General features: G+C 48.4%; 1 protein-coding gene across 4 annotated transcripts in view; it reads left to right on the top strand.

Annotated features, from left to right (window-relative positions):
• The window catches only part of LOC106586965 (ras-associated and pleckstrin homology domains-containing protein 1), a 178,419-nt gene that overhangs the window by 130,223 nt on the left and 30,175 nt on the right, over positions 1 to 18,021 (top strand). For all 4 annotated transcript variants that reach the window (XM_045707278.1, XM_045707280.1, XM_045707279.1 and 1 more), the window contains 4 exons: positions 379 to 500; positions 2,707 to 2,772; positions 5,557 to 5,700; positions 9,805 to 9,915. In XM_045707278.1, coding sequence (XP_045563234.1) covers positions 379 to 500; positions 2,707 to 2,772; positions 5,557 to 5,700; positions 9,805 to 9,915 — 443 coding nt within the window. The remainder of the gene's footprint in view (positions 1 to 378; positions 501 to 2,706; positions 2,773 to 5,556; positions 5,701 to 9,804; positions 9,916 to 18,021) is intronic.

Consider the following 18,021-nt stretch of genomic DNA (forward strand, 5'->3'; position numbering starts at 1 on the left):
GGTGCTCAAATATTCATAAATGACCAGCAGGGTCAGATAATAATAATCCCAGTGGTTGTAGAGGGTGCAACAGGTCAGCACCTCAGGAGTAAATGTCAGTTTGCTTTTCATAGCTTAGCATTCAGAGATCGAGACAGCAGGTGCGGGGGAGAGAGGGAGGGGGGGGGGGGGGTCGAAAACAGCAGGTCCGGGACAAGGTAGCACGACCGGTGAAACAGGTCAGCGTTACATAGCCACAGGCAGAACAGCAGAAACTGGAGCAGCAGCACGACCGGGTGGACTGCGGACAGCCCGGAGTCATCAGGTCAGGAAGTCCTGAAGCATGGTCCTAGAGCTCAGGTCCTGATAAGTCTGTCTCTCCGTCTCCCTTCCCTCCAGAGCGTATCTTTGAGGACCATGAGAACCTGGTGGACAGCCTTCTGAACTGGACCAGAGATAGCCAGAACAGATTGATGTTCATAGAACGCATAGAGAAGTACGCCCTCTTCAAGAACCCGCAGGTATGACAGACAACCACTGCATCGTCGTTACAGAGGACTACAGGTCTAGTTGTAACACGGGTAGTTAGAGTCCTGTATGCTGATTAGCTGAAACTGCATACCAACCAAGTGAATAATAATGAATTCCTGATCTTGTACGGATAAACCTTCTCACTTTAGTTACAATCAATTGCATGCAGATTATACAATTGCATGCAGATTATACAATTGAATGCAGATTATACAACTGCATGCAGATTATACAATTGCATGCAGATTATACAATTGCATGCAGATTATACAATTGCATGCAGATTATACAATTGCATGCAGATTATACAATTGCATGCAGATTATACAATTGCATGCAGATTATACAATTGAATGCAGATTATACAATTGAATGCAGATTATACAATTGCATGCAGATTATACAATTGAATGCAGATTATACAATTGCATGCAGATTATACAATTGCATGCAGATTATACAACTGCATGCAGATTATACAATTGCATGCAGATTATACAATTGAATGCAGATTATACAATTGAATGCAGATTATACAATTGAATGCAGATTATACAATTGCATGCAGATTATACAATTGCGTGCAGATTATACAATTGCATGCAGATTATACAATTGCATGCAGATTATACAATTGAATGCAGATTATACAATTGAGTGCAGATTATACAATTGCGTGCAGATTATACAATTGCGTGCAGATTATACAATTGCGTGCAGATTATACAATTGCGTGCAGATTATACAATTGAATGCAGATTATACAATTGAATGCAGATTATACAATTGCATGCAGATTATACAATTGAATGCAGATTATACAACGGAATGCAGATTATACAATTGCATGCAGATTATACAATTGCATGCAGATTATACAATTGCATGCAGATTATACAATTGAATGCAGATTATACAATTGCATGCAGATTATACAATTGCGTGCAGATTATACAATTGAATGCAGATTATACAAATGAGTGCAGATTATACAATTGCGTGCAGATTATACAATTCAGTGCAGATTATACAATTGAATGCAGATTATACAATTGAATGCAGATTATACAATTGCGTGCAGATTATACAATTCAATGCAGATTATACAGTTGAATGCAGATTATACACTGACTGAGGCTGAGCTTCCTTAAATAAAACATTGGTTGATTTCACCAAAATGGATACCCACAGTAGTATCATCTGTTTGCCTAAACCCCCCTCCCCCCTCCCTTCTACACCCCCTCCTCCACCCCCCTCCTCCCTCCTCCCCTCCCCCTCCCCCCTCCCCCTCCCCCCCACTCTGATTGACCTCTCTCCTTTACGGTCATACCCTGATTGACCTCTCCTTCTCTCCTTTACGGTCATACCCTGATTGACCTCTCTCCTTTACGGTCATACCCTGATTGACCTCTCTCCTTTACGGTCATACCCTGATTGACCTCTCTTCCTTTACGGTCATACCCTGATTGACCTCTCTTCTCCTTTACGGTCATACCCTGATTGACCTCTCTCCTTTACGGTCATACTCTGATTGACCTCTCCTTCTCTCCTTTACGGTCATACCCTGATTGACCTCTCTCCTTGACGGTCATACCCTGATTGACCTCTCTCCTTTACGGTCATACCCTGATTGACCTCTCTCCTTTACGGTCATACTCTGATTGACCTCTCCTTCTCTCCTTTACGGTCATACCCTGATTGACCTCTCTCCTTTACGGTCATACTCTGATTGACCTCTCCTTCTCTCCTTTACGGTCATACCCTGATTGACCTCTCCTTCTCTCCTTTACGGTCATACCCTGATTGACCTCTCTCCTTTACGGTCATACCCTGATTGACCTCTCTCCTTTACGGTCATACCCTGATTGACCTCTCTCCTTTACGGTCATACCCTGATTGACCTCTCTCCTTTACGGTCATACTCTGATTGACCTCTCTCCTTTACGGTCATACCCTGATTGACCTCTCCTTCTCTCCTTTACGGTCATACCCTGATTGACCTCTCTCCTTTACGGTCATACCCTGATTGACCTCTCTCCTTGACGGTCATACCCTGATTGACCTCTCTCCCTTACGGTCATACCCTGATTGACCTCTCTCCTTGACGGTCATACCCTGATTGACCTCTCTCCTTTACGGTCATACTCTGATTGACCTCTCTCCTTCTCTCCTTTCCCCTCACCTGAAAATTCACAGAACTATTTGTTGGGGCGGAAGGAGACGTGCGAGATGGCAGAACGGAACAAGGAGGCTCTACTGGAGGTATGATATGAAGCCTCATCACTTCTTCATAACTTCTCACCAGTACACCCAACGAGATGATGAACACAAGTTAACTTTTTCAGGTCATTTCAGACTGTTACCTTGTGTTAGTATCTACTGTGGTGATGCTGAGGTGTGTTAGTATCTATGGTGATGCTGAGGTGTGTATGTTAGTATCTATGGTGATGCTGAGGTGTGTGTTAGTATCTATGGTGATGCTGAGGTGTGTTAGTATCTATGGTGATGCTGAGGTGTGTGTTAGTATCTATGGTGATGCTGAGGTGTGTGTTAGTATCTATGGTGATGCTGAGGTGTGTGTTAGTATCTATGGTGATGCTGAGGTGTGTGTTAGTATCTATGGTGATGCTGAGGTGTGTGTGTTAGTATCTATGGTGATGCTGAGGTGTGTGTTAGTATCTATGGTGATGCTGAGGTGTGTGTTAGTATCTAAGGTGATGCTGAGGTGTGTGTTAGTATCTATGGTGATGCTGAGGTGTGTATGTTAGTATCTGTGGTGATGCTGAGGTGTGTATGTTAGTATCTGTGGTGATGCTGAGGTGTGTGTTAGTATCTATGGTGATGCTGAGGTGTGTGTTAGTATCTATGGTGATGCTGAGGTGTGTGTTAGTATCTATGGTGATGCTGAGGTGTGTGTTAGTATCTATGGTGATGCTGAGGTGTGTGTTAGTATCTATGGTGATGCTGAGGTGTGTGTTAGTATCTGTGGTGATGCTGAGGTGTGTGTTAGTATCTATGGTGATGCTGAGGTGTGTGTTAGTATCTGTGGTGATGCTGAGGTGTGTGTTAGTATCTATGGTGATGCTGAGGTGTGTGTTAGTATCTATGGTGATGCTGAGGTGTGTGTTAGTATCTATGGTGATGCTGAGGTGTGTGTTAGTATCTATGGTGATGCTGAGGTGTGTGTTAGTATCTGTGGTGATGCTGAGGTGTGTGTTAGTATCTGTGGTGATGCTGAGGTGTGTGTGTTAGTATCTATGGTGATGCTGAGGTGTGTGTGTTAGTATCTATGGTGATGCTGAGGTGTGTGTTAGTATCTATGGTGATGCTGAGGTGTGTTGTTAGTATCTATGGTGATGCTGAGGTGTGTGTTAGTATCTATGGTGATGCTGAGGTGTGTTAGTATCTATGGTGATGCTGAGGTGTGTGTTAGTATCTATGGTGATGCTGAGGTGTGTATGTTAGTATCTGTGGTGATGCTGAGGTGTGTATGTTAGTATCTGTGGTGATGCTGAGGTGTGTTAGTATCTATGGTGATGCTGAGGTGTGTGTTAGTATCTGTGGTGATGCTGAGGTGTGTGTTAGTATCTATGGTGATGCTGAGGTGTGTGTTAGTATCTATGGTGATGCTGAGGTGTGTGTTAGTATCTATGGTGATGCTGAGGTGTGTGTTAGTATCTATGGTGATGCTGAGGTGTGTGTTAGTATCTATGGTGATGCTGAGGTGTGTGTTAGTATCTATGGTGATGCTGAGGTGTGTGTTAGTATCTATGGTGATGCTGAGGTGTGTGTTAGTATCTATGGTGATGCTGAGGTGTGTGTTAGTATCTATGGTGATGCTGAGGTGTGTGTTAGTATCTATGGTGATGCTGAGGTGTGTGTGTTAGTATCTATGGTGATGCTGAGGTGTGTTAGTATCTACTGTGGTGATGCTGAGGTGTGTGTTAGTATCTATGGTGATGCTGAGGTGTGTGTTAGTATCTATGGTGATGCTGAGGTGTGTGTTAGTATCTATGGTGATGCTGAGGTGTGTATGTTAGTATCTGTGGTGATGCTGAGGTGTGTATGTTAGTATCTGTGGTGATGCTGAGGTGTGTTAGTATCTATGGTGATGCTGAGGTGTGTGTTAGTATCTATGGTGATGCTGAGGTGTGTGTTAGTATCTATGGTGATGCTGAGGTGTGTGTTAGTATCTATGGTGATGCTGAGGTGTGTGTTAGTATCTATGGTGATGCTGAGGTGTGTGTTAGTATCTATGGTGATGCTGAGGTGTGTGTGTTAGTATCTATGGTGATGCTGAGGTGTGTGTTAGTATCTATGGTGATGCTGAGGTGTGTGTTAGTATCTATGGTGATGCTGAGGTGTGTGTTAGTATCTATGGTGATGCTGAGGTGTGTGTTAGTATCTGTGGTGATGCTGAGGTGTGTGTTAGTATCTGTGGTGATGCTGAGGTGTGTGTGTTAGTATCTATGGTGATGCTGAGGTGTGTGTGTTAGTATCTATGGTGATGCTGAGGTGTGTGTTAGTATCTATGGTGATGCTGAGGTGTGTATGTTAGTATCTATGGTGATGCTGAGGTGTGTGTTAGTATCTATGGTGATGCTGAGGTGTGTTAGTATCTATGGTGATGCTGAGGTGTGTGTTAGTATCTGTGGTGATGCTGAGGTGTGTGTTAGTATCTATGGTGATGCTGAGGTGTGTGTTAGTATCTGTGGTGATGCTGAGGTGTGTGTTAGTATCTGTGGTGATGCTGAGGTGTGTGTTAGTATCTATGGTGATGCTGAGGTGTGTGTTAGTATCTATGGTGATGCTGAGGTGTGTTAGTATCTATGGTGATGCTGAGGTGTGTGTTAGTATCTACTGTGGTGATGCTGAGGTGTGTGTTAGTATCTATGGTGATGCTGAGGTGTGTGTTAGTATCTATGGTGATGCTGAGGTGTGTGTTAGTATCTATGGTGATGCTGAGGTGTGTGTGTTAGTATCTATGGTGATGCTGAGGTGTGTTAGTATCTATGGTGATGCTGAGGTGTGTGCTCTCCTGTGTAGGAGTGTTTTTGTGGCAGCTCCGTCTCTGTTCCTGAGATGGAGGGAGTCCTCTGGCTGAAGGATGATGGGAAGAGGAGCTGGAAGAAAAGATACTTCCTGCTCAGAGCCTCTGGGATCTACTATGTACCTAAAGGAAAAGCCAAGGTACGTCCCTGGAACACACTGACTCACCTGTACTCAGCCAAGGTACGTCCCTAGAACACACTGACTCACCTGTACTCAGCCAAGGTACGTCTAGAACACACTGACTCACCTGTACTCAGCCAAGGTACGTCTGTAGAACACACTGACTCACCTGTACTCAGCCAAGGTACGTCCCTGGATCACACTGACTCACCTGTACTCAGCCAAGGTACGTCCCTGGAACACACTGACTCACCTGTACTCAGCCAAGGTACGTCCCTGGATCACACTGACTCACCTGTACTCAGCCAAGGTACGTCCCTGGAACACACTGACTCACCTGTACTCAGCCAAGGTACGTCCCTGGAACACACTGACTCACCTGTACTCAGCCAAGGTACGTCCCTGTGAACACACTGACTCACCTGTACTCAGCCAAGGTACGTCCCTGGAACACACTGACTCACCTGTACTCAGCCAAGGTACGTCCCTGGAACACACTGACTCACCTGTACTCAGCCAAGGTACGTCCCTGGATCACACTGACTCACCTGTACTAAGCCAAGGTACGTCTGTAGAACACACTGACTCACCTGTACTCAGCCAAGGTACGTCCCTGGATCACACTGACTCACCTGTACTAAGCCAAGGTACGTCTGTAGAACACACTGACTCACCTGTACTCAGCCAAGGTACGTCTGTAGAACACACTGACTCACCTGTACTCAGCCAAGGTACGTCTAGAACACACTGACTCACCTGTACTCAGCCAAGGTACGTCCCTGGATCACACTGACTCACCTGCACTCAGCCAAATGTGCGTCTGGAACACACTGACTCACCTGTACTCAGCCAAGGTACGTCCCTGGATCACACTGACTCACCTGTACTCAGCCAAGGTACGTCTGTAGAACACACTGACTCACCTGTACTCAGCCAAGGTACGTCTGTAGAACACACTGACTCACCTGTACTCAGCCAAGGTACGTCCCTGGATCACACTGACTCACCTGTACTCAGCCAAGGTACGTCTAGAACACACTGACTCACCTGTACTCAGCCAAGGTACGTCCCTGGATCACACTGACTCACCTGTACTCAGCCAAGGTACGTCTGTAGAACACACTGACTCACCTGTACTCAGCCAAGGTACGTCCCTGGAACACACTGACTCACCTGTACTCAGCCAAGGTACATCCCTGGAACACACTGACTCACCTGTACTCAGCCAAGGTACGTCTAGAACACACTGACTCACCTGTACTCAGCCAAGGTACGTCCCTGGAACACACTGACTAACCTGTACTCAGCCAAGGTACGTCTGGAACACACTGACTCACCTGTACTCAGCCAAGGTACGTCTAGAACACACTGACTCACCTGTACTCAGCCAAGGTACGTCCCTGGATCACACTGACTCACCTGTACTCAGCCAAGGTACATCCCTGGAACACACTGACTCACCTGTACTCAGCCAAGGTACGTCTGGAACACACTGACTCACCTGTACTCAGCCAAGGTACGTCTAGAACACACTGACTCACCTGTACTCAGCCAAGGTACGTCCCTGGATCACACTGACTCACCTGTACTCAGCCAAGGTACGTCTAGAACACACTGACTCACCTGTACTCAGCCAAGGTACGTCTAGAACACACTGACTCACCTGTACTCAGCCAAGGTACGTCCCTGGAACACACTGACTCACCTGTACTCAGCCAAGGTACGTCCCTGGATCACACTGACTCACCTGCACTCAGCCAAGGTACGTCTGGAACACACTGACTCACCTGTACTCAGCCAAGGTACGTCCCTGGATCACACTGACTCACCTGTACTCAGCCAAGGTACGTCTGTAGAACACACTGACTCACCTGTACTCAGCCAAGGTACGTCTGTAGAACACACTGACTCACCTGTACTCAGCCAAGGTACGTCTAGAACACACTGACTCACCTGTACTCAGCCAAGGTACGTCTAGAACACACTGACTAACCTGTACTCAGCCAAGGTACGTCCCTGGAACACACTGACTCACCTGTACTCAGCCAAGGTACGTCCCTGGTAGTAGCAGCAGTAGTGGTGGTAGTAGCAGTAGTTGTAGTAGTAGTAGTAGTAGCAGTAGTATTAGTAGCAGTAGTAGTAGTAGCAGTACTAGCAGCAGTAGTAGCAGCAGCAGCAGTATTAGTAGTAGCAGTAGTAGTAGTAGTAGTAGTAGCAGCAGCAGTATTAGTAGTAGCAGCAGTAGTAGTAGCAGTACTAGCAGCAGTAGTAGTAGTAGTAGTAGCAGTGGTAGTAGTAGTAGTAGTAGTAGTAGTAGTAGTAGTAGTAGTAGTAGTAGTAGCAGCAGCAGTATTAGTAGTAGCAGCGGTGGTAGTGGCAGTAGCGGTAGCAGTAGCAGCAGCAGTGGTAGTTGTTGTAGCAGTAGTAGTAGCAGTAGTAGCAGTATTAGTAGTAGTAGTAGTAGTAGTAGTAGTAATAGTAGCAGTAGTAGCAGTAGTAGCAGTAGTAGTAGTAGTAGCAGTAGTAGTAGCAGTAGCAGTAGTAGCAGTAGTAGTAGTAGCAGTAGTAGTAGCAGTAGTAGTAGTAGCGGTAGTAATAGCAGTAGTAGCAGTAGTAGTAATAGCAGTAGTAGCAGTAGTAGTAGTAGCAGTAGTAATAGTAGCAGTAGCAGTAGTAGTAGCAGTATTAGTAGTAGCAGTAGCAGTAGTAATAGTAGTAATAGCAGTAGTAGCAGTAGTAGTAATAGCAGTAATAGTAGTAGTAGTAGTAGTAGTAGTAGTAGCAGTAGTCGTAGTAGTAGCAGTAGTCGTAGTAGTAGTAGTAGCAGTATTAGTAGTAGCAGTAGCAGTAGTAATAGTAGCAGTATTAGTAGTAGCAGTAGCAGTAGTAATAGTAGCAGTATTAGTAGTAGCAGTAGCAGTAGTAATAGTAGTAGTAGTAGTAGTAGTAGTAGTAGTAGCAGTATTAGTAGTAGTAGTAGCAGGTAATTGACCGTTAATTAACGTAAACATGTTTAGCATCTACAGGCGTCCACACATCAGGTCCTAATGGCCTGGTACTCAGGGCTCTATTGTCCCTCCATCAGGTCCTAATGGCCTGGTACTCAGGGCTCTACTGTCCCTCCATCAGGTCCTAATGGCCTGGTACTCAGGGCTCTATTGTCCCTCCATCAGGTCCTAATGGCCTGGTACTCAGGGCTCTATTGTCCCTCCATCAGGTCCTAATGGCCTGGTACTCAGGGCTCTATTGTCCCTCCATCAGGTCCTAATGGCCTGGTACTCAGGGCTCTATTGTCCCTCCATCAGGTCCTAATGGCCTTGTACTCAGGGCTCTACTGTCCCTCCATCAGGTCCTAATGGCCTTGTACTCAGGGCTCTACTGTCCCTCCATCAGGTCCTAATGGCCTGGTACTCAGGGCTCTACTGTCCCTCCATCAGGTCCTAATGGCCTGGTACTCAGGGCTCTATTGCCCCTCCATCAGGTCCTAATGGCCTGGTACTCAGGGCTCTACTGTCCCTCCATCAGGTCCTACTGGCCTGGTACTCAGGGCTCTATTGTCCCTCCATCAGGTCCTAATGGCCTGGTACTCAGAGCTCTATTGTCCCTCCATCAGGTCCTAATGGCCTGGTACTCAGGGCTCTATTGTCCCTCCATCATGTCCTAATGGCCTGGTACTCAGGGCTCTATTGTCCCTCCATCAGGTCCTAATGGCCTGGTACTCAGGGCTCTATTGCCCCTCCATCAGGTCCTAATGGCCTGGTACTCAGGGCTCTACTGTCCCTCCATCAGGTCCTAATGGCCTGGTACTCAGGGCTCTACTGTTCCTCCATCAGGTCCTAATGGCCTGGTACTCAGGGCTCTACTGTCCCTCCATCAGGTCCTAATGGCCTGGTACTCAGGGCTCTACTGTCCCTCCATCAGGTCCAGTGTGGCAGTATGGTCACCACAACAACCCTAGTGACACTCAGTGGATGGTGCAGTAAAGTGAAACACATGACAGTTAACTCTAAATCCTTAATTTCTTCTCCTCTCCTCTCCCTCTCCCTCCTCTCCTCTCCTCTCCTTCCTCCTCTCCTCTCCTCCTCTCCTCTCCTCTCCTCTCCTCTCCTCTCTGGCTGGCAGGCTTCCAGAGATCTGGTGTGTTTCCTGCAGCTGGATCACGTTAATGTGTACTACGGACAGGACTACCGCAGCAAGTACAAGGCCCCCACGGACTACTGCCTGGCCCTCAAGGTGAGAGAAAACACCTGACCTACACACTACACACCCTGCTATCACAGATCACTAACCCTAACCCCACAGAGTACTGGCCCTAACCCCACAGAGTACTGGCCCTAACCCCACAGAGTACTAACCCTAACCCCACAGATCACTAACCCTAACCCCACAGAGTACTGGCCCTAACCCCACAGACTACTGGCCCTAACCCCACAGAGTACTGACCCTAACCCCACAGACTACTGGCCCTAACCCCACAGACTACTGGCCCTAACCCCACAGAGTACTGACCCTAACCCCACAGAGTACTGACCCTAACCCCACAGAGTACTGACCCTAACCCCACAGAGTACTGACCCTAACCCCACAGAGTACTGACCCTAACCCCACAGAGTACTGACCCTAACCCTAACCCCACAGAGTACTGGCCCTAACCCCACAGAGTACTGGCCCTAACCCCACAGAGTACTGACCCTAACCCCACAGAGTACTGACCCTAACCCCACAGAGTACTGACCCTAACCCCACAGAGTACTGACCCTAACCCCACAGAGTACTGACCCTAACCCCACAGAGTACTGACCCTAACCCCACAGAGTACTGGCCCTAACCCCACAGAGTACTGACCCTAACCCCACAGAGTACTGACCCTAACCCCACAGACTACTGACCCTAACCCCACAGGTACTGGCCCTAACCCCACAGAGTACTGGCCCTAACCCCACAGAGTACTAACCCTAACCCCACAGATCACTAACCCTAACCCCACAGAGTACTGACCCTAACCCCACAGAGTACTGACCCTAACCCCACAGAGTACTAACCCTAACCCCACAGAGTACTGACCCTAACCCCACAGAGTACTAACCCTAACCCCACAGAGTACTGGCCCTAACCCCACAGAGTACTGGCCCTAACCCCACAGAGTACTGACCCTAACCCTAACCCCACAGTCTACTGGCCCTAACCCCACAGAGTACTGGCCATAACCCCACAGAGTACTGGCCCTAACCCCACAGAGTACTGGCCCTAACCCCACATAGTACTGGCCCTAACCCTAACCCCCACAGAGTACTGGCCCTAACCCCACAGAGTACTGACCCTAACCCCACAGAGTACTGGCCCTAACCCCACAGAGTACTGACCCTAACCCCACAGAGTACTGGCCCTAACCCCACAGAGTACTGGCCCTAACCCCACAGAGTACTGACCCTAACCCCACAGAGTACTGACCCTAACCCCACAGAGTACTGGCCCTAACCCCACAGAGTACTAACCCTAACCCCACAGAGTACTGGCCCTAACCCCACAAAGTACTGACCCTAACCCCACAGAGTACTGACCCTAACCCCACAGAGTACTGACCCTAACCCCACAGAGTACTGACCCTAACCCCACAGAGTACTGACCCTAACCCCACAGAGTACTGACCCTAACCCCACAGACTACTGACCCTAACCCCACAGAGTACTGACCCTAACCCCACAGAGTACTGACCCTAACCCCACAGAGTACTGGCCCTAACCCCACAGAGTACTGACCCTAACCCCACAGAGTACTGACCCTAACCCCACAGAGTACTAACCCTAACCCCACAGAGTACTGACCCTAACCCCACAGAGTACTGACCCTAACCCCACAGAGTACTGGCCCTAACCCCACAGAGTACTGACCCTAACCCCACAGAGTACTAACCCTAACCCCACAGATCACTGACCCTAACCCCACAGAGTACTGGCCCTAACCCCACAGACTACTGGCCCTAACCCCACAGAGTACTGACCCTAACCCCACAGACTACTGGCCCTAACCCCACAGACTACTGGCCCTAACCCCACAGAGTACTGACCCTAACCCCACAGAGTACTGACCCTAACCCCACAGAGTACTGACCCTAACCCCACAGAGTACTGACCCTAACCCCACAGAGTACTGACCCTAACCCCACAGAGTACTGACCCTAACCCTAACCCCACAGAGTACTGGCCCTAACCCCACAGAGTACTGGCCCTAACCCCACAGAGTACTGACCCTAACCCCACAGAGTACTGACCCTAACCCCACAGAGTACTGACCCTAACCCCACAGAGTACTGACCCTAACCCCACAGAGTACTGACCCTAACCCCACAGAGTACTGACCCTAACCCCACAGAGTACTGGCCCTAACCCCACAGAGTACTGCCCCTAACCCCACAGAGTACTGACCCTAACCCCACAGACTACTGACCCTAACCCCACAGAGTACTGGCCCTAACCCCACAGAGTACTGACCCTAACCCCACAGAGTACTAACCCTAACCCCACAGATCACTAACCCTAACCCCACAGAGTACTGACCCTAACCCCACAGAGTACTGACCCTAACCCCACAGAGTACTAACCCTAACCCCACAGAGTACTGACCCTAACCCCACAGAGTACTAACCCTAACCCCACAGAGTACTGGCCCTAACCCCACAGAGTACTGGCCCTAACCCCACAGAGTACTGACCCTAACCCTAACCCCACAGTCTACTGGCCCTAACCCCACAGAGTACTGGCCATAACCCCACAGAGTACTGGCCCTAACCCCACAGAGTACTGGCCCTAACCCCACATAGTACTGGCCCTAACCCTAACCCCACAGAGTACTGGCCCTAACCCCACAGAGTACTGACCCTAACCCCACAGAGTACTGGCCCTAACCCCACAGAGTACTGACCCTAACCCCACAGAGTACTGGCCCTAACCCCACAGAGTACTGACCCTAACCCCACAGAGTACTGACCCTAACCCCACAGAGTACTGGCCCTAACCCCACAGAGTACTAACCCTAACCCCACAGAGTACTGGCCCTAACCCCACAAAGTACTGACCCTAACCCCACAGAGTACTGACCCTAACCCCACAGAGTACTGACCCTAACCCCACAGAGTACTGACCCTAACCCCACAGAGTACTGACCCTAACCCCACAGACTACTGACCCTAACCCCACAGAGTACTGACCCTAACCCCACAGAGTACTGACCCTAACCCCACAGAGTACTGGCCCTAACCCCACAGAGTACTGACCCTAACCCCACAGAGTACTGACCCTAACCCCACAGAGTACTAACCCTAACCCCACAGAGTACTGACCCTAACCCCACAGAGTACTGACCCTAACCCCACAGAGTACTGGCCCTAACCCCACAGAGTACTGACCCTAACCCCACAGAGTACTAACCCTAACCCCACAGAGTACTGGCCCTAACCCCACAGAGTACTGGCCCTAACCCCACAGAGTACTGACCCTAACCCCACAGTCTACTGGCCCTAACCCCACAGAGTACTGGCCATAACCCCACAGAGTACTGGCCCTAACCCCACAGAGTACTGGCCCTAACCCCACATAGTACTGGCCCTAACCCTAACCCCACAGAGTACTGGCCCTAACCCCACAGAGTACTGACCCTAACCCCACAGAGTACTGGCCCTAACCCCACAGAGTACTGACCCTAACCCCACAGAGTACTGGCCCTAACCCCACAGAGTACTGGCCCTAACCCCACAGAGTACTGACCCTAACCCCACAGAGTACTGACCCTAACCCCACAGAGTACTGGCCCTAACCCCACAGAGTACTAACCCTAACCCCACAGAGTACTGGCCCTAACCCCACAAAGTACTGACCCTAACCCCACAGAGTACTGACCCTAACCCCACAGAGTACTGACCCTAACCCCACAGAGTACTGACCCTAACCCCACAGAGTACTGACCCTAACCCCACAGAGTACTGACCCTAACCCCACAGACTACTGACCCTAACCCCACAGAGTACTGACCCTAACCCCACAGAGTACTGACCCTAACCCCACAGAGTACTGGCCCTAACCCCACAGAGTACTGACCCTAACCCCACAGAGTACTGACCCTAACCCCACAGAGTACTGACCCTAACCCCACAGAGTACTGACCCTAACCCCACAGAGTACTGACCCTAACCCCACAGAGTACTGGCCCTAACCCCACAGAGTACTGGCCCTAACCCCACAGAGTACTGACCCTAACCCCACAGACTACTGACCCTAACCCCACAGACTACTGACCCTAACCCCACAGAGTACTGACCCTAACCCCACAGAGTACTGGCCCTAACCCCACAGAGTACTGACCCTAACCCCACAGAGTACTAACCCTAACCCCACAGAGTACTGACCCTAACCCCACAGAGTACTGACCCTAACCCCACAGACTACTGACCCTAACCCCACAGAGTACTGACCCTAACCCCACAGAGTACTGACCCTAACCCCACAGAGTACTGGCCCTAACCCCACAGAGTACTGACCCTAACCCCACAGAGTACTGGCCCTAACCCCACAGAGTACTAACCCTAACCCCACAGAGTACTGGCCCTAACCCCACAGAGTACTGACCCTAACCCCACAGAGTACTGACCCTAACCCCACAGAGTACTGGCCCTAACCCCACAGAGTACTGGCCCTAACCCCACAGAGTACTGGCCCTAACCCCACAGAGTACTGGCCCTAACCCCACAGAGTACTGGCCCTAACCCCACAGAGTACTGACCCTAACCCCACAGACTACTGACCCTAACCCCACAGAGTACTGACCCTAACCCTGGTCCTCAAGGTGAGAGCAAAGACCTCCACACCATTACCATCTGACCTCTGTTGCCATTACTAACACCTTAACACTGCAGGATCCCAAATGTCACCGTATTCCCAATATCAGGGCTCTAACAAGATGGCGCCGAAGAACATAGCTGACGTTTTACATTCTACCAACGAATTGTGCTATTTTGTGTGCGTTTTTGAGTAACTTTTTTTTTTTACTTATTTTGTACATAATGTCGCTGCTACCGTCTCTTATGTCCGAAAATAACTTCTGAACACCAGAACAGCGATTACTCACCGCGGACCGGAAGAAACGTTTTCCTTTACCGATTTCGAGGAGAAGGATATTCTGCTTTCACTGGAACAGGCCCAGATCCAAGCCTTTTGCGTGAAGACAAGGCGCGGGAAAAGGGGCCGCAGATCGGGCATTCCTTCTGAGAATCCGTAGGCGAGCGAGTAAACTCCCACTGCCATCCCTTCTTTCCTTATTTTTGCTAACGTGCAATCATTGGAAAATAAAATTGATGTCCTACGATTAAGATTATCCTACCAACGGGACATTACAAACTGTAACATCTTATGTTTCACCGAGACGTGACTGAACGACGACACGGATAATATAGAGCTGGAGGGATTTTCCGTTCACCGGCAGAACAGAGACGCTACGTCTGGTAAGACGAGGGGTGGGGGAGTGTGTCTTTTTGTCAATAACAGCTGGTGCGCAATGTCTAATATTAAAGAAGTCTCGAGGTATGGCTCGCCTGAGGTAGAGTACCTCATGATAAGCTGTAGACCACACTATCTACCAAGAGAGTTCTCATCTATATTATTAGTAGCTGTTTATTAACCACCACAGAACGATGCTGGCACTAAGACCGCTCTCAACCAACTCTATAAGGCCAGAAGCAAAGAAGAAAATGCTCACCCAGAAGCGGCGCTCCTAGTGGCCGGGGACTTTAATGCAGGCAAACTTAAATCAGTTTCACCACATTTCTACCAGCATGTCACATGTGCAACCAGAGGGACAAAAAACTCTAGACCACCTTGACTCCACACACAGAGGTGTACAAAGCTCTCCCTCGCCCTCCATTTGGAAAATCTGACCATAATTCTATCCTCCTGATTCCTGCTTACAAGCAAAAACTAAAGCAGGAAGTACCAGTGACTCGCTCAGTACGGAAGTGGTCAGATGACGTGGATGCTACGCTACAGGACTGTTTTGCTGCACAGACTGGAATATGTTCCTGGATTCATCCAATGGCATTGAGGAGTACACCACCTCAGTCACCAGCCTTTAAGACAGCATTGAATGAGCTGTATTCCACCATAAGCAAAGAAGAAAATGCTCATCCAGAAGCGGCGCTCCTAGTGGCCGGGGACTTTAATGCAGGCAAACTTAAATCAGTTTTACCACATTTCTACCAGCATGTCACATGTGCAACCAGAGGGGGGGGAATCCTAGACCACCTTTACTCCACACACAGAGACGCATACAAAGCTCTCTGCATCGAGCTAAAGGCTGCACCTTCTCAGATACTTTCACTTCCTGAAAGGGAGGAAAATAGATTTCTTAGTTTCCTTTTGTGCCTCGTTTTTCAAAAGGGGACAGGGGGCTTCCGTTTGCCTAGTTGTTTTGGGAACACTGATTCCCTGTAGTGGTGGTGTTTGGGACAGAGTGGGGGAAAGGAGAACGCAGTCAAGGGTCATTCTTTATGTTGACAATTTCAAATAAATAGAGGCAGACTTCAAAGCCATGTCAATTATGAACAAAATAATTTCACTTCCGTTTCCTCGGGAAAGTAACCTAGTAAACGGAGAAGTTGTTCTATTCTGGTTTGATGGTAATTGTTTCCATGTTACTCCCTGATGGGAGTAACTGGGTAGAGCAGAGGGATTGAGGATGTTGGATCCCAGTGACGATTTTAGCATAAAAAAAAAAACAAGTGGGATGCATGTCAGTATCTGGTGTGACCACCATTTACCTCATGAAAACCAGTCCGTATCTGGTGTGACCACCATTTACCTCATGAAAACCAGTCAGTATCTGGTGTGACCACCATTTACCTCATGAAAACCAGTCAGTATCTGGTCTGACCACCATTTACCTCATGAAAACCAGTCAGTATCTGGTGTGACCACCATTTACCTCATGAAAACCAGTCAGTATCTGGTGTGACTGTCATTTACCTCATGAAAACCAGTCAGTATCTGGTCTGACCACCATTTACCTCATGAAAACCAGTCCGTATCTGGTGTGACCACCATTTACCTCATGAAAACCAGTCCGTATCTGGTGTGACCACCATTTACCTCATGAAAACCAGTCAGTATCTGGTGTGACCACCATTTACCTCATGAAAACCAGTCAGTATCTGGTGTGACCACCATTTACCTCATGAAAACCAGTCAGTATCTGGTGTGACCACCATTTACCTCATGAAAACCAGTCCGTATCTGATGTGACCACCATTTACCTCATGAAAACCAGTCAGTATCTGGTGTGACCACCATTTACCTCATGAAAACCAGTCAGTATCTGGTGTGACCACCATTTACCTCATGAAAACCAGTCAGTATCTGGTGTGACCACCATTTACCTCATGAAAACCAGTCAGTATCTGGTGTGACCACCATTTACCTCATGAAAACCAGTCAGTATCTGGTCTGACCACCATTTACCTCATGAAAACCAGTCCGTATCTGGTGTGACCACCATTTACCTCATGAAAACCAGTCCGTATCTGGTGTGACCACCATTTACCTCATGAAAACCAGTCAGTATCTGGTGTGACCACCATTTACCTCATGAAAACCAGTCAGTATCTGGTGTGACCACCATTTACCTCATGAAAACCAGTCAGTATCTGGTGTGACCACCATTTACCTCATGAAAACCAGTCAGTATCTGGTGTGACTACCATTTACCTCATGAAAACCAGTCAGTATCTGGTGTGACCACCATTTACCTCATGAAAACCAGTCCGTATCTGATGTGACCACCATTTACCTCATGAAAACCAGTCAGTATCTGGTGTGACCACCATTTACCTCATGAAAACCAGTCAGTATCTGGTGTGACCACCATTTACCTCATGAAAACCAGTCAGTATCTGGTGTGACCACCATTTACCTCATGAAAACCAGTCAGTATCTGGTGTGACCACCATTTACCTCATGAAAACCAGTCAGTATCTGGTCTGACCACCATTTACCTCATGAAAACCAGTCCGTATCTGGTGTGACCACCATTTACCTCATGAAAACCAGTCCGTATCTGGTGTGACCACCATTTACCTCATGAAAACCAGTCAGTATCTGGTGTGACCACCATTTACCTCATGAAAACCAGTCAGTATCTGGTGTGACCACCATTTACCTCATGAAAACCAGTCAGTATCTGGTGTGACCACCATTTACCTCATGAAAACCAGTCAGTATCTGGTGTGACTACCATTTACCTCATGAAAACCAGTCAGTATCTGGTGTGACCACCATTTACCTCATGAAAACCAGTCAG

This window comes from Salmo salar, chromosome ssa25 (assembly GCF_905237065.1).
Source record: "Salmo salar chromosome ssa25, Ssal_v3.1, whole genome shotgun sequence".
Classification (NCBI taxonomy): Eukaryota; Metazoa; Chordata; class Actinopteri; order Salmoniformes; family Salmonidae; genus Salmo; species Salmo salar.